This window comes from Suncus etruscus, chromosome 15, assembly GCF_024139225.1.
Source record: "Suncus etruscus isolate mSunEtr1 chromosome 15, mSunEtr1.pri.cur, whole genome shotgun sequence".
Classification (NCBI taxonomy): Eukaryota; Metazoa; Chordata; class Mammalia; order Eulipotyphla; family Soricidae; genus Suncus; species Suncus etruscus.
The window spans coordinates 12,999,671-13,025,270 of NC_064862.1; the positions used below are offsets into that span (position 1 = coordinate 12,999,671).

The following is a 25,600-nucleotide window of genomic DNA, read 5'->3' on the forward strand; positions in this document are numbered from 1 at the left end:
GGGAAAGGCTGACTCGCTTATTGTAGGTGGATGTAGGGTACTTATACAGAGGCCTACCCAATAGGACGTGTAGGACAATTAAACAAAGAAAAATGTTGGTCACAAGACCAAGACAGGTAGAATTTTGTATACCTGCAGTGTTTAGTGGCTTAGGGAAAAGTAAGGTGTGGGCTCCACTTTTGGGAGGCCAGCTGAGCCCTTCTGATCTCCCCCTTCCAGTGGTGTCTTCTCCTACTCAGTTGCCTGTTGAGGCTCCTTTCGGGGGGCCTGACCAGAGACAACCTTATGAGGGGCCTTAGCTGGCCTCCTTAGGCAGGAGCATTGTCTTGCTTTCCTAAGCCCAACTACAAATAGGGATCTGCCTTATGCACGGCAAGTACATTCACCCATACTCTTTCCCTGGAACTTTGTAACTGTGAAAAACAAACAAACAACAAGCAAGCAAGTATATTATGAACAATCTTGTAAACCATGGTGTCTAAATAAAGTAATTTAAAAAGATCTAAAAGCAATGTTAATCATTGTGCCTTAATAAAAATTAAAATAAAACCAGATTTTTATTAATGAAAAGAAAGTCAGTATTATTACTGAAGTGAGATACAGGTACAAAATAAAAGTTAATGCAATATATTTTAGCTACAAGAGTTGAAAACTTGTCTATGTAAATGAAAGTAGGTATTATATTTTATTTATTTATTTATTTATTTATTATATTTTAATTTCTTTATTCACATAGGTTGACATCATTTAACAACCATCACAAATAGACGTTTATTGATTTATATTCTGATAATTGTATTTCCCATTCCTCTAAGTTTTCTTGAAGCAAGTAATATAAAGTTAATTTGTCTTGTTTCTGTTAAGGAAGCAGGCTGGAATTCGGGAGAGAAACAGGGGATATCAATACAAAGAGGGTTGCACCAGTGGTAGGATTGGTACTGGAAAACATTGTATGCTTAAAACAACTGTTTACTAATAACTCTGTAGATCATAGTGATTTAATAAATATAATAAAATAAAATTTAATAGTAGAATGTAGTTGACTTAACAGATGTTAGACAGATTACATAACTACCTAAGAAATAAACATGATTTATTGGAAAATTTATTAGAAATTTATTAGAAAATATTTGGAATATTGTTGAAGAATAGACAAAACAAACACATGCCACAAGTGAGTGCCATATTTGTTCAATGTCTAACATGGCAGAGATAGACCAACTGATGCCAATAGTTAACTGTGGGTATATAAAGATGCATTTAGGGGTTGGAGTGATAATACAGTGAGTAGGACATTTTCTTTGGATGCAACCAACCTGAATTCCATCCCTGGTTCTCCAGATGGTCCCTGGGCCAGCCAGGAGTTATCTATCAGTTCAGTAAATGAGTAAATTTCAAAACTTCAAAATAAGTAAAAATAATTGCATTTAAATTTTCCCATAAGTATCCTGGGCCAATTGATTTCAGTAATTCAGAGCAATTTAGAAGAAATTATATTAATTAAAACAAGCAAAAATCACTGCTTATACAAGCTTACTGGAAAACTGAGTGTAGTTATTAGTGTAAATTGGAATTTTTTAAAAGGGTATGTATGTTATAAGCCACTATTTTCTCAATAAAATGTATTGATAACAAATGAAAGAATAAGTGAAGATACAGTTTGCAAATAAATTCATATGCGTATTATGTTATTTGAAACTTTACAATAGATATGTGCATGCAGTTGGAGTCAATTTTTGCTTGGTAAATGTGCTGATATTGTGTCAAGGCAAAAGCAAGTTTTACTGTAAGTTAGAAATGATACACTGGGGGCCGGGCGGTGGCGCTAGAGGTAAGGTGCCTGCCTTGCCTGTGCTAGCCTTGGACGAACCACGGTTCGATCCCCCGGCATCCCATATGGTCCCCCAAGCCAGGAGCAACTTCTGAGCGCATAGCCAGGAGTAACCCCTGAGCGTCAACGGGTGTGGCCCAAAAACCAAAAAAAAAAAAAAAAAATGATACACTGGATTAGAAAAATATCTTAAATACCTTCAAAAACCAGAAGAAGGAGGGTAAAAGAAGCATCACACAAATCCCTAGAAATAAAAAAATAATTAAAAGAGGCAAGAGGCAGAACTGCTCTGACAAAAAAAAAACATTTATTTTTTTTTTGGGGGGGGGGGTGACACCAGGCAGCATTCAGGGGCCATTTTGGTTCTACTCTCAGAAATTACTCCAGGCATTCTCAGGGGACCATATGAGATGCTGGGGATCAAATCTGGGTTAGCCGCATGCAAGGCAAACACCCTACCTGCTGTGCTATTGCTCAGGCCCCAAAGAACAGATTTTGATACAATTTTATAGTTTCTTTTTATTCAGCAAAAACATTTCTTTATTTGAATATACTCACATCTTTATACACATATACTTATATACATAGACATAAATACATACCTAAAGTAATTATCTGAGAAATACAAAATCGCATACCATTAGCCCCAAACTTAGACTCCTTCCTAAAATGGCAGCTTGACCTTTCTAGAAAACCATGCTACACAGCAATGACACCAGAAAGACATGACCTTTACGTGGCTCAGCAGAAACAACCCTAGACAATTTCACCTGCTTCTCATTAGGAACATTTTTAAGAGTCCTGGCCTGCATAGGGTTGTAGTTTGTAACTCATTATAAAACTTGTAGTCTGACTGGCTTTAATAGGGAATCATCTATGGGTTATGATCAGACTTAGAAAATAAAACTTTCATTAAATAGGTCTATCACCTTTACAGTTTCTTTCAATGACGGAAGCATGAATAACCAGGTAATATACAATGATAACATTGAAGATATTCAGGTGCCCCTCACACACATGAATAATCCCTATAAGTTTCCTCTATGATATCACACATTAAAAGGTAGAAGTATATAGCATTCGGATTTCCATTAACAGTATTTATTTAGTCAAAATTAATATGTGTTGTCAATCAAATACCTGACTTATTTCCTTCAAAATTTTTGTTACTCTATGGCACCAACTTCGGTGTGTAAAGTTTAATTAGCATCTTGTGTCTTAATATGTAAATTATAAAGAAAATCCTGGGCTTAGAGAAAGGATAAAAATATATTGGTTTCACTATACTAATTATCTGTTAAGTTTCTTATCAAAGAACAGCAGGACTGAGAGGAGATAAATGGGGAGGAAGATAGAACAAAAGCCAGAGATAATACCAAAGTCATAGGGGGAAAAGTGAATGTCAAATCAGCTTTCAACCTTATAAGTGTAAATATATTGACCTTTTACAACTCACACTCTAGCAATTGGGTCTATTTAAATGAACTGGAAAATGAGTGCATATTTAATACTAGCTAGCACCTTATAGTCACCCCCCCCAAGTATAATCTTTCTGAGATGCATTTATCTCATTTTAAATTTATACATATTGAGAACTATTTTTATTGTATCTGAATAATTTTATTTTTAGTAAATATTTACACCCTTTCATGATCAGTGTTCTGGTTTGAACTTAAAGGATTGGAGGATACTACTCTATGTTCAATATTTTCTATGTCCATCTCAATTTAAATCAAGCCTGTTCCCATTGCTTCTCCATTGGATTATTCATTCATTTACTGATTGAGAATTATTCAATAAAGCTACTGAGTGCTCATTTGGGGGGGGGGGTTGGGTCACACCCAGCAGTACTCAGGGGTTACTCCTGGCTCTACACTCAGAAATAGCTTCTGGGGGCCGGAGAGATAGCACAGCGGTGTTTGCCTTGCAAGCAGCTGATCCAAGACCTAAGGTGCTTGGTTCGAATTCCGGTGTCCCATATGGTCCCCCATGCCTGCCAGGAGCTATTTCTGAGCAGACAGCCAGGAGTAACCCCTGAGCACTGCCAGGTGTGCCCCCCCCAAAAAAAGCTTCTGGCAGGCTCGGTGGACCGTATGGGATGCCAGGATTCAAACCAACGTCCTTCTGCATGCAAGGCAAATGCCCAACCTCCGCCCCACATTATTCTATGGAGAACTATCAGACTGTGGTTTCTTTATTGACTGTGGTCCAAGAACTTTTTATAATTCATCTTTATATCTCTTTAGTGTCTAGAATTGAGAAAAAACATTTTAAGCATCACTGGTTTACTCAATACTCACTTCATGATGAACAATTCTCGTTAAAATTACCATCTGCTAAATACTTTATTATGTAAAGTATGATTCCACCTAGTAAGAAAGCCAGAGAGATGTCTTCTTAAGATATTCAAGACTCAATTTTATGAGAACTATCCTCTTTCCTGTTTCTTCTAAATTTTCTTATTAGAAAAGTTTCTAAGGCTGTGGCTGGAGCAATAGTAAGACAGGTAGTCTGCTTATCTTGCACAGGGCTAATCTAGGTTCAATCCCCAACATCCTATAAGGTCCCTGAGCACTGCCAGAGGGATTTATGAGTGTAGAGCCAGGAGTAACTGGCTGTGATGCCAGGAGCTGTAACTAATGTAATTGCCAGGAGCATCAATGTTTGTGGCCCCAAAACCGAAATTTTTTTGAAATTGAAAAGTTTTAAAATTGAAAAGTTTTTAAGTCTTATAGGTACTTTTAAGGTAAGATGAAATGGACAAAATAAGACTAAGAATATTTGAAATATAGATCGATTCCTATAACAAGTAGAAACAGGAGGGAAAGGAGAAATTTCGAGAAAGGAAGAGTGAGCAACTAAAATGAGTCCAAATGAAAACTCAGATACTGGGGGATTCAAGAGCGCCTCACATCTTATTCTAATCAATTTACTATTTGTCTTCTTCCCTATGCACAGTTAGCTCCACAAAGATCATGATCCTCTTTGCTTTGTCAATAGTCAATTTTTCCTTGAAAGACCAAGAGTAAAGATTACAGAAGTAATAACCCAACTTTTATGTGATGCTTCGCACCTTTCAAAACACATTCTATACATCTATGCTCTGAGGAAGACACCATGCCTACACCAGAGATAGGAAAGAGGATATTCATTAAGCTGTCTGAAATAATCCCTAGGAACAAGTAAGTGTCATTAGTTAGGGGTGGATACCACCCAAACCATTAATAAGAAATTAACTACAGAGTCATGAGAGTTGTAAAAAAGATGTCAAAAATATAATCCCAAAGCTTCTGCCATGTAAATGCATTAGCCCAGCTTCATAGACTCACAACTAGTCTTAAAAGAGATGTAAGCCAAGCCACTAAAATTCATGGGTATACTAGTCTTCTAGCTGAAAACTCTGGGACATCCTCAGGAGAGGGGTTGGCCAAGTCCCCACACTGCTGAAGTCCCAGCAGATATAGCTACACACTACAGCCACCATCATGCCAATGGCCCAACTTCACTGCTTCATGGTTGATTTCTGCACATCAAGCTAACAAAAATTCCAGGTGCACCATTTTTTAAAATTTTGTCACATTATTTATTAAAATTGTTCTCAAATATATCATACTTTCTTGTGTTACTTTTGTTATTTTCATTGTGTGCTCACATTTTTCTTTTAATCACAAAATCACACTGTCTTAATAGTTCACCACTATATTATCAGATGAGTGAAAATTCAGTTTTCAATCAGTTTTCGTTTTGTAAAGAAAAATTCTCATATTATTCCACTAAAATGAAATATTTAAGATGAAACAAAACTCTGTTGTTAATTTCAGAAAAAAATTCTTTAATATTTACTATATATTAAAAATTTGTGTATTTGTACCTGAAATTCAGTTAATACTTTTGAAATAATCAGGATTCAACTATGATAAAACTGATATGTAAAATTTGGATCACTTGAATTATGTCAATAGGAAAATAAAAACTAAGTTGCTATATTGTACAGAAGTTATATACTTTCTTGCTTTAAAGTTATATAAAATTTTAACAATTGAAAACCTATTATATACCAATCTGCATGTTATTATTCATTATATTACAGTCAAAATATTCAAATATTCAACTTACGATGAATGAAATGATTGTCATATTTGGAAAATGCCAAGAGCTATAGAATGTACTAATATTTTTGCTATGACACATAATTTTCTCTTCTATGCTTACACTGGTATAGATCTCTTGAAAATATAGGGGTAAAGTATATATAATTTGAAATTTAACTTTACAGAAATGAAGTGATCACCAGCATATACTTAGAATTAATTCCACAGGTCGTGAAGTCAGTTTCCAAGCTATTTCAAGAAAACAAATCAGACATGTTTATACCTAATTTTTCTCTTCTCTTACTGAGTTGATTATGTATATATACATATATTTCTATCTAACTATAATATGGGATATATATACAAATTACATATATAAGTTTACAACAGTGAGAATGGCACATATCAAAAATACTGGGATCAGTCTGTGTTGGTGGGTATGTAAAGAAAAAGGAGCTTTCCAGCAAGGGAGAGTAAATGATCATGCAAGGAGTCTAGAGTTAATCCCATGACAGTATACTTCAGGGGTGGAGAAACCCTGTGTCTCCTAGGTCAAGGGAATTTCCTCTACAATAACCCCAATAGTTACTGTGCCTATGCAGCGGGATAACGAAAAGGAGAATAAAAAAAAGCACAAAACAATCATTTTTCCACATGTTTATTTATTGATTGATCGATTTTTTTGACGTCTTTACTTTGGTGTGGAGATTATGGTTGATGTCTCCAATATTATTTTATTTTATTTTGTCTTGTCTTCTTCTTTTTGCACTCTAGCATGAATTGATTTCAGAACCGAGACTATTGTGTGGTGCATATCTTTATTGCTGTAGTGATCACCAATTATTTAATTCGATAATTTTTTCTGAATTGTTGTGGTATTTCAATTACCTTTTTCACATCCTCTCTCAAACTGAGGCTGGAAGCCTCTAGAGAGACTCAGCCCATTTTCAGCGTATTTGACTTTTGACTTCTTTTTTTTTTCCTCTTATTTTGTACCCCATTCTATTGCTTTTCTTGCCTTCAAACAAAACCACATACCTCGATTTTTCTAGCTCTGCCTCTTAAATAGAAGGGGAAACAGGGGAGGGTTCCAGGACCAAACAGATATGTGATCACTAATAGCAAGCCAGACAAAGAGGGGTCCACCTACTCTAGCAGCCCGGGGGTGATGGTGGGGTATGTGGGTTGTAGAAAGGGAACTGGAATGGGGGAGGACATAGTTGGTGATGGGTATTCCCCTGACTCAATGTTAATATGTACCTAAAATACTACTGTGAAAGATATGTAAGCCATTATGGAAAAAATGTGTTTTTAATCAGAAACTTTCTTTGACTTACATGTATTATTATTATATCAATTATATTATATGTTATGTTATGTCATTATATTATGTTATGTTAGTTTACCTCATTATGTTAATCAATTTTGTCTCTTGAATAATTTTTTTTTTTTTTTGGTTTTTGGGCCACACCCGGCGGTGCTCAGGGGTTACTCCTGGCTGTCTGCTCAGAAATAGCTCCTGGCAGGCACGGGGGACCATATGGGACACCGGGATTCGAACCAACCACCTTAGGTCCTGGATCGGCTGCTTGCAAGGCAAACGCCGCTGTGCTATCTCTCCGGGCCCATCTCTTGAATAAATTCTTACAAGAAAAAAAAAAAGAAAAAAAAAGGAGCTTTCACTCACTGCTGTTGGGAATATTTTCTGATCCAACACAGTTTCTAAAGATAATATGGAAGGTCCTCAGTAAACTCAGAATAGAGCTGCCATATGACCCAGCAATTCCAATTTTGGGTATCTATCTTCAAGACAGAAACACATGCATTCAAAAGGATGTATGCACACAATGCTTCATTGCAGCCCTCAGCACAATAAATAAGAGTTGGAATCAACCTAGATGTGCAATAACAGATCAGTGGATCATGAAGATGTGGTATATATACTGTATATAGATATAGTATATGTATATATACAATGGAATGTTACACAGCATGCAGTTCGCTGAAACATGAATGGAACTGGAAGATACCATGTTTAACGTAGAAAGCCAGAATACGGTTAAACACGGGATTTATATGTTGTATGTAGAATTCAGATAACAGATGTCTAGACCACTCTTAGTCCTACAGTGTAGAAAAAACAACTAGGGGTGAGGATCAAGGACTTCAGGTACATCAGTAGTGCTGAGGAATGATAAAGTTAAATATCTAAACCACAGATTCATTAACACTGAAATCATGAGAACCAAACTTTAACAACCAAACTTTGAACAGTGTCTTTCAAGATAGCAGGCTTAGAGTGGGAGTTATGTGAGGAAAATTGGGAACATTGCTGGAAGGACGCTGGTGATAGGATCAGTGCTGGAACATTGTACATATAAAACTCAAATGAATAATTTTGTAAATCACGGTGCTCTAACATTATTTTTATTTTTTTAAAGCAGTACTAAAGGGAAGTCCACAGCAGTACAAACAGCTAAACAGATGAAAATTTTCAAACCCCCTCACTTCACAGCACTTGTGCATTTGTGAATCCCACAAGTGAATCCCAAAGTGATGATAAGGAAGAGCATATTAAGCTTAGAGAAGAATTCAATCGTGTAAAGACCAAGAAATAATACAAAGAGTCAATGCAATAAGAATATGTATTTTCAAGGCTGTGGGCTGGGAGAAGCCAGGGACACTGGTAGAGTGATGTTGATACTGGTGCTGGAATATTGCATGGTGAGTCTCAACTGTGACTAACATTTTTGTAAATCATGGTGTCTTAATAAAAGTTATAAAATAAATTTTAAAAATATAACCTCTAAAAATGACATTTTGTTAGTTCCAGTTGAACTCTAGTTTACCTAACTTTCTTGGCCATTTCAAATGGAGTCTGAACTTTTTCTTCCATTCACTTTCCACAGTGTAGCATATAATCCTGGGACTATCTCAATGTGTGGGATAGGGGGAGAAATTCGAGTAGTATAGGCTTGTGACATTATGATTGTTGTTCAGTGGTGTTCATCCATTGCCGTATGATAGTTTCTAGTGATCTCCATTGTTAGATGCATCTTCTTCTTTCCTCCTTTGAAAAACTATCCTATTTGCCACCTTATTTTTCATTGACTAGTGATACTTATTAAGTTTTTTTTGAGGTAGTTTAGATGTATGAAATAAAGAATAGTCTTTTCTACCTTTATGGGATTCTGGAAACTAGATCCTAGGGGTTCTTCCTCAGTGACCCAGGAAATAGCCCTTTGTCTTTACCATATCTGGGCTCAGTATGGCTTTTAGAAATTTGATGGCTACTTTTGCAGTTCTGAAGAAACAAATTTTGGCATTGGATCCAGACCATATGCCTTTAATTTTGACTTCTCCAATGGCACACCAGATTTTAATCTGAAAATTTTGGGGTCTTCCTGAAGCAGGAGTGGGCAGCTTGGAAAACCCTCAGATCCATTGGGACCTATAACAATTTTCACAAGTTTCCATTTACAGGTGTTTCTTTTGATATAATTCTATTAGCATTTGCTTATAACAAGCAATATAAAACAATTAGTTTTGTGCCTGCTAAGGGGGCAGGCTTGAAAGGTGAGGGGGAAACTGGGCTAAATGATGGAGAAAGGGTCACACTGGTGGTGGGATTAGTGTTGGAGCATTGAATGCCAGAGACAGTTTTATAAGCCACAGTGTTTAAATAAAAAACAAAATTATAATACAATATAGAACTATGTTTATAACACACATATATTTACATAAATACATACAACTCACTAATTTAAAGTGTACAATTCAATGACTGTTTACTATATGACCAGCTTTTAAAGCATCTGGTAAGACGTTGGTACAATAAATAGTACAGCAGATAGGGTGTTTGTTTTGCACATGGCTGACCTAGATTCAATCCTAGCACCCCATTTGGCCTCCTGAGACTCACCAGGAGTGATCCTTGTGCACAGACCCAGGAGTAAGTTCTGAACTCACCGGGTGTTTACCACAAAAGGCTGTGGCAAAAAAAAAAAAAAAAAAAAAAAAAAAAAAATATATATATATATATATATATATATATATAAAATGAACCCACAATTTGAAGGTTATATTTGACATATGTAAATAAATTTAAGATGGTGGTTTTGTTTTGTTTTAATTTCAGTTTGTTGTTGTTGTTTTGGTGGGTCCAACACCTCGTGGTGCACAGGGCTTACTCCTGACTTCGGTGTTCAGGGATCACTCCTGGTGGAATTAGGGAATTATTTGGAATGCCAGGAATCAAATCTGGGTCAACAGCATGCAAGGCAAGTGCCTTGTTCATTGTACTATTCTTTTGGCCACCTGTTTAAACAGTTTTTAGTGTGAATTTCAGTGGACTTAAATACTTTAATTCACATGTTACTATCATTGCCACTATTTTTAAAAATGTTTTTATTACCCTAAACAAAATTTTTAACTATTAACATGAATTTTTTGCGGGGGGGGGGGGGGCCCACACCCAGTAACGCTCAGAGGTTACTCCTGGCTATGCACTCAGAAGTCGCTTCTGGTTTGGGGGACCATATGGGACGCTAGGGAATCGAACCGAGGTCCATCCTAGGCTAGTGCTGGCAAGGCAGACACCTTACCTCTAGCGCCACCGCACCAGCCCCAAATTTCTTTTTTTAAAATAATATCTTTATTTAAACACCGTGATTACAAACATGATTGTAGTTGGGTTTCAGTAATATAAAGAACACCTCCACCTTCATCAGTGCAACATTTCCATTCTCAGCTCCTACCTGCATTCAAGACAGGCTTTAACTTTCCTCATTCATTGACATTGTTATGATAGTTCTCAATGTAGTTATTTCTCTCACTGCACTCACCACTCTTTGTGGTGAACTTCATTTCATGAGCTCAACTCTATTGTCTCTGGGCATCTTACAATAATGTCTTTTATTTTTCTTAAAACCCATAGATGAGTGAGACTATTCTGTATCTCTCTCTCTCCCACTGACTTATTTCACTCAGCATAATAGATTCCATGTACATCCATGTATAGGAAAATTTCATGATTTCATCTCTCCTGATGGCTGCATAATATTCCATTGTGTACATGTACCACAGTTTCTTTAGCCATTCATCTATTGAAGTTTATTTTGGTTGTTTCCAGAGTCTGGATATTGTAAAGAGTGCTGCAATGAATGTAGGTGTGAGGAAAGGATTTTTTATTGCATTTTTATGTTCCTAGGGTATATCCCTAGGAGTGGTATAGCGGGATCATATGGGAGCTCAATTTCCAGTTTTTTGAGAAATCTCCATATTGTTTTTCATGAAGGCTTGACTAGTTGGCATTCCCACTAGTTGGCAGTGAATGAGAGTTTCTTTCTTTCTACATCCCCGCCACTACAGATTGTTCTTGTTCTTTGTGATCTGTGCCAGTCTCTGTGGCATGAGGTGGTACCTCATTGTTGTTTTGATTTGCATCTCCCTGATGATTAGTGATGTGGAGCATTTTTTCACGTGCCTTTTGGCCATTTGTATTTCTTCTTTGAAAAATTGTCTGTTCATTTCTTCTCCCCATTTTTGATGGGGTTAGATTAAACATGAATTTCTTATGTTCCTTTTTACAACCTCAGGGAATCACTAATCAACATTTATTCTACATGAGTTTATCTATTTTCAATATCTCATATAAATGGAATTATATGTGATTAGTCTATTTTGTGTTCGACTAATTTTATTTGTGTGTAATGCTTAAATGATGTCACCAAGATTCTTTGTTAGAGTTTGTAATAAGAACCTCATTCCATTTTAAAGTTAAAAATAGTCTATTGGTGTATGTGTCTCTCTACAAACACACACATGCCATATTTTATTTATTTATTTTTGGTTTTGGGGCCACACTTGGAGGTGTTCAGGGGTTACTCTTAGCTCTATGTTCAGAAATCGCTCCTGGCTCGGGTGGACATATGGAATGCAGGAATCAAACTCAGGTTTGCCACTTGCATATGGGTCAGCCATATGCAAGGCTAACACCCTACAACTGTTTACACTTTGGCCCCCATATACCATATTTTAAATTTGTTGATGAACACCTGGATAACTTTCATTCTTTTGCTATATGAATAATGTTGAATATTGGGGTACAAATATCTGCTTGAATCTTTGCATTTTAATTACCTTGGGGCTATAACTTGTAATGAAATTACTAGATCATATTGATGGGTAGATGAAGAGAACAGACAAATTTGGGACAGATTAGACAAGATTAGGGACTATGCTCTACAGAAAGAGGATCCTCCATGGAATGTCAAGAGGGTAACCTGGGTGGTGCTTAATAACCTGGACCTTGATCCCATGGGCTGATATACATGACTAGGATATGGAAGAAAGTTTTCTTGGTATCCCTAGCCCCATTTTAACATAATAATAAAATGCTCACCCAACCATCATTGTTAGAAAGATATAAAAGGAGAAGGCTTTCTAGCTTTCTTCAGAATCCTTTAGGAGATTTGGCCAATAATCTGTAAACTTCTCTGCCTTCCTTTCCCTTTAATAAAGTCTTTTCTATATTCAGCCACTTGAGATCCAGTCATTTGCTTTTAGCCATGTCTGCTTGAGGACAAGAATCTGAGTATATGCACTTGCTATAACATTATGGCAATGACGATTTATAATTATATATTTAGTTTTTGAGGAAATTCCAGGTGATTTCATTGAATATATTTGTAAGATACAAAACATGAAAATATATTTATATATACATGTACATAGATATTCTTTGGCTTGATGGAAGAAAGTTTTAGGTATAGACATGAGAAGTTTTAGATATAGACATGAGAAGTGGGGGGAAAGTAAGTGGCAAAATGTAGTATTTATTTCTGGGGCTGGAGCAATAATACAGCAGGTAGGGTACTTCCCTTGCATCCTACCAACCTGGTTCTAGCCCCAGTATCTGGTATGATCCCTCGAGTCCACCAGGAATGATCCCTGTGCACAGAGTCAGGAGTAAGTTCTGAACACAGCTGGGTGTGATCCCAAAACAAAAATTTTAGTTGTCTTTCAATTTTTAGAAGGGCCTTTATTAGCAAAATTATTTTGAAAACAGGAAAGAAGCAAATTTGACAATAGAAACAATGATTAATTACAATAAAAGAAAATCCATGTTATTTTATTCTTTGTATATTTACATTCTAAATTAAAATTTTCCAAAACTGTATATGTCTTGATCTTCATCTCAAAATTGATGAAGAGGAAGCCAGAGCGGTGGCGCTAGAGGTAAGCCTTGCAAGCACTAGCTGAGGAAGGACCGCGGTTCTATCCCCTGGCGTCCCATATGGTCCCCCCCAAGCCAGGGGCGACTTCTGAGCACTTAGCCAGGAGTAACCCCTGAGCATCAAACAGGTGTGGCCCAAAAAAACAAACAAAAATATTGATGAAGAGATGAAACCTCAAGGTAAGGGCACAATTCTGAGATAGGCAGTGTTGGTCCTGAACAGACTTGTCCTCTGTTGGCCTAGCTAAGAACACTTTGAGGAGAGGAAGGCTAAGAAATGAATACCCGTAAGCTCTTTTAGGCTGTATCACAACCCATACAATTATCTACTTCATTTCACCCCATTTGTAATGGCACATATCTGTTCAGAAAACCCTACCCCTGTAAGGAGACAGGGTAAATACATTTTAATAAAGTAAGAGGAAGAATGAGAAGAGGGAAGGCTGGGGGGCATGATAACAACTAAGAATGCTGCCTGGGAAATGAGGAAAGTGGAGAAAAGGAAGGTAACACAGATCAAAGAGGCAGATGTTCAAAGGCCATTTGAAGAGAACTGATTGTGCTCTTAGAGACATTTGATGACTTTCATGTCTCAATTTCCCCTCAACACCACCTGGCCCTTCCCAGTTTTCACTATTTCCATGCTAAGTGACTTAGGCGGGTATGATGTGTGCATTGCAGGTAAAAAAAAATGAAAGACATTGGCAGCCTGAAAAGAATGTAGGAGGTGAGACTAAAAGCTAAGTAAATTGAGAGTCAATTGTCATCGTTCTGAAGCAGACCTATTATTTATTGGCTGTAAAATCATTCTCTACTGGTTCTTTGTTGGCATGTATTGCCTGGACACTATTAAAATTTATGATAAAAAATGTCCACATTTCTAAATCACATGCTTGTTCTATTTTTATGCCCTGACTTTGGAAAAGAAAGCAACTTAGGTTGCTTAAAAAGGGACTTGTGCGATTTCTTTGTTTTGGATTGGCTATTGAAGTTGTTATCTTCATTTATATTTATTTATCTATTTTCTTCTTTTCTTTTCTTCCTTTATGTGCTCTGCCACATTTTTTATCTCAATACCATGGCTTTTATGTGGTGCTTATCTTTTTTTTTTTTGGAGTGCTCACTGGATATTTTATTTGACACTTCTTTTTGTACTGTAGTGGTGTTTCACCTTTTTTTCCCCTTCGTCTCTCAAACCTAGGATGAGAGCCTGTAGAAGGACTCTACCCATTTTCAGAGTATTTGATTTTTCCCCCCAGTTTATTACTTTTCTCTTCTTCAAACAAAACCACATAACTTGAACTATCTAGTCCCGCCTCCCAAATAGAGGGGGAAATAAGGGAGGTACCAAGACCAAACAGGTGTAAGACCACTAAGTAGTAAGCTAGGCACAGAGGGGACCACTTATTCTAGCAGCCCCGCGGGTGGGGGAAGAGGATATGGGAGGTAGGACGGAAACAGAGGTGGAGGGCGGACAATTTGGTGATGGGAATTCCCCTGATTTTATGTTAATATGTACCTAAAATATTGTCAATGATATGTAAGCCACTATGATTAAAATAAAAATTATATTTTAAAAAGGGACTTGTGCCCTACAAAGAATTCTCTTTTCTTTCTAATATCTTTAGATGTATCTGGGATTATTTGGGAGTATCTGGGAGATGAGAAGATTCAGACCAGAGAGCAAAGCCTTTCCATTCATGAAGGTTTTCATTGAGAAAATTCCCTGTGATTTTTGAATCCCACCTCCCAAATATGTCAAAGCCATCTTTCTCTATTTCAGGAAAAAAAATTATTTCTCTAATAAGTTGTTGCATTGCCAAATACAGTTGCCTCATACCTTAATCTGCCCAATATTTCTCAAAAAAAAATTTGGCAAGTATTTCTTAAGAAAATGAAGTCCAAGACAAAAAGTTTAGGAAACAAAGAATAACAGCTTCAGAAACATAAAACAAAACAAAACCCACCTGAAACATGAGTCTCCATGGTGTTCGGGACATCTTAATCTTGAGATTTTTCTCTTCCCACTCCTCTGTCTCTTTGTCTTTCTCTATCTATGTCTGTCTCTGTCTCTGTCTCTTTCTGCCCTGCAAAAAAAAAAAAAACATAAATATATATTTGCTTACAACGATGTTAATAAAAGTTAGGATGTATATGCTCTCTTACTTCCTTTCTGCATAGAACAAACCCAAGTCATTTTTGCTCTAGTATTTGGACTTGGGTTTGTTCTATGCAGAAAGGGAGTGAATTTTGGGCCGAAGAGATAGCGTGGAGGTAGGGCATTTGTCTTCCATGCACAAGGACGGTGGTTTGAATCCCAGCATCCCATATGGTGCCCAGAGCCTGCCAGGAGCGATTTCTAAGCGTAGAGCCAGAAGTAACCCTGAGTGCTGCTGGGTTTGACCCCCCCCCCTGAAAAAAAGGAGAAAGAATGAGTGAATTTCCTTATCCTGCCCTTTTTAGGTAAATTCCTTAGAGACTGATAACGCCCTGTCTTTATCTAAACAAATATAAATCCTACTTATCACTCAAGATCCACTCAAAAGCCTCTTTTTTCTTCAGAAGTCTCTCCTTCTTCCTCACTGGAAGATTGCAACAATCTTTTCTCATGAACTCCTACTAAAATTTATTGCTTATGTACTGATGTATTTATTTCCCTGCTTCTGAGGGCAAGGGTCCACATTTTGTCCCATCCTGGTAAGAATATTACAAGTGATCTGCAATATTCACTATATTTGTCAAATGAAAAGCATACAGACAAGTTTTCTAGGGTGACTGACTTTTATTAACATCGTTGTAAGCAAATATATATAAACAGGTGATTTTTACTCCCAAGTAGCAGAGATGTACAGGTTTTGAGCTTGTTTTCAAAGTAATTTCTACCAAAGTATCATTTGCTGCCCTCCTGTGTTTAATAAAAATATATATTTTATTTTATACCCAAATAAAGAATTATATAAATTATAAAATAACATAAATATTATTTTATTACAAAAACTAAGAGAATAACAACTCAATTAAATTTATTTGGATGGCACTCTCTGAACTATTCAAGTATTTTAATTACTTTCAGATCCTTGAGTGGAAATTTTTCCCCACACAAGGACACACATACACACACACACAAATGTTTCCCCACACAAAAACATTTCTTTTTCTTTTCTTTCTTTTTTTTTTGTTTTTGTTTTTGGGCCACACCCAGTGACTCTCAGGGTTACTCCTGGCTACACACTCAGAAATCACTCCTGGCTTGGGCGACCAATGGGACCCCAGGTGGTCCATCCTAAGCTAGCGGACACAAGGCAGACGCCTTACCACTGTGCCACCGCTCTGACCCACAAAAAACATTTCTTTACTAAAATAATCTTTGGTAATATTTCAAATTATGTTTTTTTCTAAGAATAATGAGAGAATGGGCTAAAGAGAGTTCAAGAATTAAGGGGCTTTCCTTATATGCTGTTAATCTGGTCTGATTTCTAGTACTGCATATGGCCCCTGAGAACTGTCAGGAATGACTCCTGAGCTAGTAATAGCTCCTGAGTATCATTAGGGATATCAAACCACCCCTAACTAAATGAAAAACATTTTTGTTCACTCCCCAAGAATTATATTAGAACATTTATATTAGTTTGATATCCTTTCAATATAACATACATAGTTTTTAATATACCTATTTTTAAAATTTGAGATAGTCACCTATTTAAAATTATTATAAAATATGATTTTTATATGCTCACTTTGCTAAGGCACAATATATTTAAGATTTTATACTTTGGGGAGGGCTAGACAGATTGGACAGCAGTTAAAGTATTTCCCTTGCATGTGTTGAACCCAGTTTTAATCCACATCTAGACGACAAGCCTCTCCACCAGAAGTGTCCTTGAGCACAGAGCCAGGAACGAGCCCAGAGCACTTCTAGGTAGGGCTCCAGAACAAAATGACTTTATATTTTGAATCTTGAAAGATTGAGTTTAAATCCTAGCTTAGCCATTTAGTAATTATGTGACCTCAAGCAAACTACTTCTGTGAATGTTTTATATCTGTCAAAGATAACAGCTCCCAAAGATTCCCTAAACTAAAAAAAAAGCATACCAAAAAAATCAGTATGTCAACTGCAGGAAGCATATGTTCAAATATCTCTTTCCTTTGCTATTATTTTTTGGTGAAGTTGAAGATTGCTAAAATAATGGGTGAGATTGGGCTCACCATATTATCTAAACTAAATTTTATGTTTCCAAATTTAGAATTCGTGATAGACTAGGCATGCTTCTTTTTGGACAGGAGATATAGCAACTGATCAACAACTGAAATCTTATTAAATATAACAAAGATACTATCAGCTCCTCGAGAACTTTTTCTAAGTAACTCACTTCCCTCTAAATACTTGCATTGTTGTTTTGTCCTTGCAGGCAGTCCTTTTGACTCTTTTCATAAACTACCCTAGATTTTATATCAGGCCCCTTCTCTCTACTTCCAGTGCAGATTGTCATTTTTACTGCAACCTTTAAAGACAGGGCTTATTCTTGTGCCATTCTTGGCAAAGCTTTGTCAAGTATAGAAAAATTGAGGATTTGTATTTAGTTTGATTCTCAAATACTTTTTTGTTTTTTTGGGGGCCATATCCGATGGTACTCAAGGCTTACTCCTGTTTTGGAGAATCTCTCCTGGTGGTACTTGGGGGACCACCATATGTGGTACTGAGAATTGAACAGAGACAGAGACAAAAAAAAAAAAAAAAAGAGGAGAGGCAAGAGAAAAATCTCAAGATTAAGATGTCCCAAACACCATGGAGACCATGTTTCAGATGGGTTTTGTTTTATGTTTTTGAAGCTGTTATTCTTTGTTCCCTAAACTTTTTGTCTTGGACTTCATTTTCTCAGGAAATACCAAAAATTTTTTGAGAAATATTGGGCAGATTAAGGTATGAGGCAACTGCATTTGGCAATGCAACTTCAATTCTCAGTAGGTGAAAGGCCTAGTCTTTACCCTTCTACAATCTCTTTGGTGCTCTCATACTATTTAAGGAAGAAAACAAGCATTCATGTTGATACTTTTACATGACTTTTGTCAACTAGAGTTATTACCTTTTACAGGGCCTCAGACTATTCACCACATGGCAGTGAGAACGATTAACTGACACAGCAATTCAGCTGTTTTCCATAACGTGGTGGTCCATATCATTCATTTTATAAGAAAATATCTACCTAACAGTGACATCTAAATAACTAGAACTTAATCTACTATCAGTCAGTTTTCTCAAGTAAAATTGGTGGACAATAAATGTCAAGGTGTATGTGAAGTCAAAGCTAATTTCACAGAAATAATTATCATAATTAAGAAATTGTGGGAAAATTCAAACTATGGAACATTTGACATTTCCACTGCACTAGCATTTGCACAGATGGTATGAGAGCAATAATGAATACTAGTCCTTACACGAAGCAATGCAGCAGTATGGGAGAATAGGTTTATTTGATGAATAAAAGTACTAATATTTTTGTTTGTTTTGGGGCCAAACCCAGCGGCGCTCAGAAAATACTGAGCTCAGACTCCTGGCAGCCTCGGGAGACCATATGAGATGCCTGGGTCATCCTGGGTCAGCCGAGTATAAGGCAAATGCCCTACCGCTGTGTATGGCTCCAGCCCTTAGCCTGATGACACATTTGTAGTATGCATAAATCATTTCTGCTGATATCAAAGTACAATGGTTTTCTTCAGAAAAACAATTTTGCTTGAAAAATGACAATTGTGGGGGCTGGAGAGATATCATGGAATCCATCATGCTATCATGCTATAATAGCATGGTAGAGTGTATGCCTTGCATGCAGGATGGTGGTTTGAATCCCGGCATCGCAGATGGTCCCCCGAGCCTGCCAGGAGCAATTTCTGAGAGTAGAGCTAGGAGTAACCCCTGAGCACTGCCCCCCCCAAAAAAAGAAAAGAAAAATGACAATTGTTATTCAAATGTAGGTATTTGACTGACATTTTCTTTAAATGAACCTAGTTGATCTCTGACATCATTATTAATTTTAATATCAACTAAAACCAGCAATGTCTGAGATCAAACCTAGGGCCCCACATATGCCCTGCAAATTACTACTTGAGTCCTCTCTCTGGTCTGTCATGAAGAATTTTTCCAGCATCCCAATACTCTGACTTTCATGAGATCAATAGTGATATTAAGCTATTGATTTATATAATGTGTCAATCAAAACTTTCCAAATGGGGAGTGAGGTTACAAATTCACATACAATCAAGAACAGTTAAAGTTCAAGATTGAATTGTTTTGGGACCACACTCAGAGGGCTCAGGGCTTACTATTGACTGTGTGATCAGGGCTTACTCCTGGTGCTGCTCTTGAGACCAGGAACAGTATGGGGATTGAATCTGAGTAAGCCTGGTGTCTGAAGAAAATGCCCTTCCTTTTGTATAATCTCTCCATCCTGATGAATTTCAATGCGACAAACAGAAACATAAATTTATCCATGTAGTTTCAGACTCTGAGAATTAAGTTTTATGTGAGGGCCTTCTAGTGCTGGCAATTTTCTGCCAACCTAGTTGATTGATTGGCTCTAAAGAGTCATGCTACTTGGGCCCCACCCCGTGATGCCAAGGAGTATAATGACACCCTGCTACTGAGAAGTGAGAGAGAAGATAGGTGCTGGTGATCAAAGTCAGGTCCACTCAAGGCATGAACTCTAAACCTAGTAGTATTTCCTGGCCCCTGAGCAACTATAGTTGTGTGTGTGTGTGTGTGTGTGTGTGTGTGTGTGTGTGTGTGTGTGTGTGTGTGTGTGTGTGCGCGCGCGCGCGCGGAACCATATACGTCGACAGGGATCACAATCAGATTGGCCATACCTAGCACATCTTTTGCTTTGGGGCAACAATTTTTGTTTTGGGGTATAACTGGTGTGCTCTGGGATCACTCCTGGTGGGCTTTGGGAACCACAAGGTACCAGAGATCAAAGCCAAATTGACTATGTGCAAGGTAAACACCCTATATATACTGTACTTACTATCACTCCAACATTTTGAGCAAGTTTTTAAAAATTATCACTTGCTGGGGTCTTTTCCCACCTGTTACCCATTTTCAGCTGAGAAATACAGTGAGGCAGTACTGCCAGAAACACCTCAGTTTCATTATGTGGCTAGCTTTAAATTGAGTTCTGGCTGTTGCACATACAGAAATGTTTTATTTTTGCCCCATTGTTTGTTACTGCCCACACAGTTTTATGACCTGTGGTTGCAATCCAAGTTTTAGCGGCAAAGTGCCAACATGTCAGATTCTCCAGAATTATTTGAAAGGACTAAAAGAAGTCAATTCCTCTCATTACCTATTTTTAAGTTACACCCAACAGCAATCAGGGGTTACTCCTGGCTCTAAGCTCAGAAATCGCTCCTAGCAGGCTTGGGGACTATATGGGATGCCGGGATTTGAACCACCGTCCTTCTGCATGCAAGGCAAAATGCCCTTCTTCCATGCTATCTATCTTCCGGACCCTGCAAATGGGTTTTGATAAATCTATCCCTGTAGTTTAAAATCTGAAATAGATGACATTTCAGCTGCCCCCTATAAAAGACAGATATTTGCAAGATTGTTTTTTATTTTTTTTATTTTTATTTATTTACTTATTTATTTATTTTTGTTTTTTGGGCCACACCGAGTAACGCTCAGGGGTTACTCCTGGCTATGCACTCAGAAGTTGCTCCTGGCTTGGGAGACCATATGGGACACCGGGGGATCGAACCGAGGTTCGTCCAAGGCTAGCGCAGGCAAGGCAGGCACCTTACCTTTAGCGCCACCGCCCGGCCCCAAGATTGTTTTTTAAAAGGTCATTCTTTCCATTAAGTCCTTTTGGAAAAGTGTTATGGGTAGAGTTCAATGTTAGGGCCTAAACAATAGTACAGAGGGCAAGGCATTAGCCTTGCACAAAGCCACCCCATGTTCGACCCACAGCATGACATATGGTCCTGAAAGGATCAGGTATGGTCCCCAAAATAAGAGTTCAATATTTTTGCTGACATGTTGTAATATTAATCATTGTTTTTAAAAATGTCTTCTGCATTTCTCTGTTTATTGCAGCTCTATTTACAATAACCAGAATCTGGAAACAACCCAGATGTCCAACAACAGATTAGTGGCTAAAGAAACTGTGGTACATTTACACAATGGAATACTATGGACCTATCGAAAAAAACGAAGTCATGAAATTTTCCTATACTTGGATGGACATGGAAACTATTATGCTGAGTGAAATGATTCAGAAGGAGAGAGATACACAGAATAGTCTCACTCATCTGTGGGATTTTTTGTTTTGTTTTGTTTTGTTTTTGGGGTCACACCCGGCAGAGCTCAGGGGTTACTCCTAGCTCTATGCTCAGAAATCGCTACTAGCAGGTTCAGGGGACCATATGGGATGCCAGGATTCGAACCACAGTCCTTTGGATGTAAGGCAAACACCCTACCTACAGGCTATCTCTCCGGCCCCTTATTCTGATTTTTCTTAAGACTACTCTTATTAGCAATAAAGAGGTTATTAAAGTTGACAAAATCTAGGTTTTATTCAGTCTGTAAAAACAGATTTGTCATGTGAAACTCTACCTTGTGAATACTGTCTTTCTACCTAGTGGTTTTTTTAGGTCACACCTGGCAGTGTTCAGGGGTTACTCCTGGCTCTAGGCTCAGAAATCGCCCCTGACAGACACAGGAGGCCATATGGGATGCCGGGATTCGAACCACCGTCCTTCTGCATGAAAGGCAAACACCCTACCATGCCATCTCTCTAGCCCCATCTGTGGGATTTAAGAAAAGTAAGGCATTATTGTATTAATACCCAGAGAGATGAGGTTTGAAAGGCCATATGGGATGCCGGGATTCGAACCACCGTCCTTCTGCATGAAAGGCAAACACCCTACCATGCCATCTCTCTAGCCCCATCTGTGGGATTTAAGAAAAGTAAGGCATTATTGTATTAATACCCAGAGAGATGAGGTTTGAAAGGACCAGCCCATGATATGAAGCTTAACACAAAGATTGGTGAACGCAGTTAAGAGTAATAACTACACCAACTCCTGACAGTGATAGAGAAATACAATACCTCTCTAGAAGACAGGGAGGGGGAGGGGGCTCAGGGAGATGGAGGGTATTGGTGGTGGGATGGTTGCATTGGTCAAGGGGGGGTGTACTTTTTTACGATTGAAACCCAACTACAAACATGTTTGTAATCATGATGCTTAAATATATTAATTAAAAATATTAGTCATTGGGGCCAGCGAGGTGGCACTAGAAGTAAGGTGTCTGCTTTGCAAGCGCTACCCAAGGAAGGACCTTGGTTCGATCCCCCGGCGTCCCATATAGTCCCCCCAAGCCAGGGGCAATTTCTGAGCGCTTAGCCAGGAATACCCCTGAGCATCAAACGGGTGTGGCCTGAAAAACCAAAAAAATATATATATATTAGTCATTGTTTGGGGCCATACCCTATGATACTCAGGAATCGTGGTACTGGGGATCTCCCTTGGCATCTGGCAAAGCAAGTGTTCAGTCCATTGAGTTATTTCTCCATCTTTAATCATTATTACTATTATTTTTTGGTTTTGGGGGCCATACCCGGCGGCGCCTAGGGGTTACTCCTGGCTCTGCACTCAGAAATCTCTCCTGGCAGGCTTGGGGGACCATATGGGATGTTGGGAATCAAACCCAGATCCTGAGTCGGCTGCATGCAAGGCAAACACTGTACCGCTGTGCTATTTCTCTGGCCCCTATTATTATTATTTTTAAATGGACAACTAAATGTTTAAACTTTTCCTCAGTTTGACATATATAACCCAGGATTTTGCACATGGAGGTAAGCCCTCTCCACTGATCCATGTCCCAGGCCTGTTTTATCTTTTATTTTCAGGAGGAAGTGGGTACACATAATTGGTTGTACTTAATTACAACTCCCCACTCTTTGCTGGAGTTGACTTACAGTGGTGCTCAGGGATGGAACCTAGTCCTCTAGCATGGTTTGAATGCTCTTGAGCTTATTGAGCTATCTCTCCAGCTCCCTGATTTCTAATTTGGTGAATACTGACGGCTATAAGCCTTATGAACAAAAGGTTCAGTGGGGAGGGTCAAGGTTTTTAAATAATGTAACAGCATCCCGAGAGCGAGTGCTTGAGAACCAATGCTCTAACATGTGATATGTATAACTAATTAAAATTCTGATGACTATGCAATCTTTCTCAAGGTAAAAAGCCACAGTCCTTCCATTAGCCAACTGAGCCCTAACCTGGCCCTCTTTCTCTCTGCACATCCCCCCCAGCCAGCATGCCTTTTTACTGTTCCCTCAGTCAGCCAGGTAATACCCAGCCGATGGTTCAGTTTTCTGACTGCGATCTCCCTGGCTTCCTTCAAGAGTCACCAACTCAGGTTGAACAGGATTAAAACCACAATCCTTTTACTCTACCAACCAAACACGCTTCAATAGCAACTAATTTATACCTAGAGTTTCTGTGGCTTCCTTCTACCTCCCCGACTGCAACAGAAGCCCCTAAAACCTTATGTTTTTTGGGGGGGAAATGTCCATGACACAGAACTAAACCTGCCGAAGAAGATAAGGCAAGATATTCCAAGAGGTGCAATTTAGAGATGAGTGTAGCTGTTTCTGAATCGTAAAGGTGAGGCCCAATAACGCCAAACCTTCCCTCTGAAGGTACTGTAGGCCTGACTTAAGAGCTCTAGAAAGAGTTGGGGAGTGGAAGACTATTGATAGAAGAAGTATGCAGGAGGAGGAGGGGATTTAATAATTGCCTAAGTACGACGGCTGCTCCTAGCACCGCTGGTCCTGCCTCGTCACCCAGATTTCTCTGTGGGCCTTCATTCACCCTTAGAACAAGCAGTTCCACCAAAAGAAAAAAAACGAAAACATCGTCTTCAAACTTCCAACAACTTTATCGAGACCAACAACCATCAAGTAGCCCCATCAAGAGGAAAAGTCTCCTCCCAGTCCAGTCCTGTCTTCCCCTCAGTGCCCCCTGCCAGAAAGATCTTTTGCGAGGTCACAGTGGACAAAAGGTCCTGCGGCTCTGGGGGCTCCCCAAAGGCTGGCTGGCTGTTTTCGAAGAGTCGGGTGTGGGATCCTCTTCAGCCAGCCAGCAAGGCCGTAGGTCCTGCAGAGGGGCTCCCCGAAGGCTGGCTGGCTGTTTTCGAAGGCTGCAAGGGTCAGAGGGGCTCCTCGAACGCGGGCTGGCTGTTTTCGAAGGGTGCAACAAGGGTCATGGGTCGGGTGTGGGAACCCTCTTCAGTCAGTCGCAAGGCCGCACTGCATGCAGGTCGCCTGAGGGGCAGAAGGCCTCGCCGAGACGGGGTGTCGCTGCAGGGTGGGTGTGGGTGGGGTGCTCCTGCTGAGGGAGGGGCCGGGCCGAGTGCAGGCTCAGTTCTCCTCAGGCTTGTCGGCGGGCGGGCCGCAGGGCTGCAGCATCTTCTCCATGAGGTTGAAGCGCACCCGCGCCTTGCTCTCGTTCTCGGCGATGGCGAAGTAGTTGAGCAGGTCGAAGTGGCCCATGTAGGAGCAGTAGGAGTCGCGGTGCTGGTTCACCAGCCACTCCCACTTGGTGGTGTCGGCGTGGCCCGTGCCGATGTACTTGGACTGCAGGTGCTCCAGCTGGCTGTGGATGGTGTAGCGGTCCGTCATGGCGCCGCGGGTTGCCTCCTCGTCGAGCACGAAAGGGTTCTGGGCTTCTCACCGAGGACGCCGCCACGCGCGGAAATCCTTCCCTACCGGGCTGTCGCGCGAGAATGACGTCAGAGCGACGGAGCGGAAGCGGAAGCGGGAAAGTATTCTGCCACGGGATTGGTTCGTCTCCTCTAAGGAGCCCGCCTTTCAGGAAAGCCCGCCCCTTGCTGTGGCATGCTGGGGCTATATTGAGACCCCGCCCCGTCTCCCAAATGCTTTGCATGCTGGGACTTGTAGTCTTCACGGGTTTAGACGCCCTCCCTGCCAGCCACTGGAAAGTACTGTAGGAGGAAAAGCTGGGAGCAGGTGGGAAGGTGGGAGGGTGGGAGGGTGGGACCCCCCCCCGCAAGTTGTTTAAGGTGACAAGATTTTTTTCTATTTAAAATATTATTTTATATTTTAAATATATAAAATATATATATTTTATATTTTAAGTAATCTCATTTTAATAACCAAATATATATAGTTTATAGGAAAATATTATACTATGCACAATGCAATGGTAAACTTTTGTAGGCTATTTGGTATATTTTATACCTAAGTTTTGTACATAAATTTGGTATGTATATTTGGATATGTGGTTTATTTTTATTTTTAATTTATTTTATGAAGACAAAGATTCAAAGAAAGAGGACAAGGTGAAGTTACAGTGGGAAGACAAATAAAATATTCTTTATTTTTAAATCTGTGGCAGCATGATTTACAGATTGTTCATGATGAGTTT

General features: G+C 38.9%; 1 protein-coding gene across 1 annotated transcript; it reads right to left on the reverse strand.

The window, feature by feature from the left end:
* Positions 1–24,561: 24,561 nt before the first annotated feature.
* On the reverse strand, positions 24,562–24,895 carry SF3B5 (splicing factor 3b subunit 5). The gene has a single exon (XM_049789383.1). The coding sequence runs from the start codon at positions 24,832–24,834 to the stop codon at positions 24,574–24,576; it is 261 nt and encodes an 86-aa protein (XP_049645340.1). The 5' UTR covers positions 24,835–24,895; the 3' UTR covers positions 24,562–24,573.
* Positions 24,896–25,600: the final 705 nt, after the last annotated feature.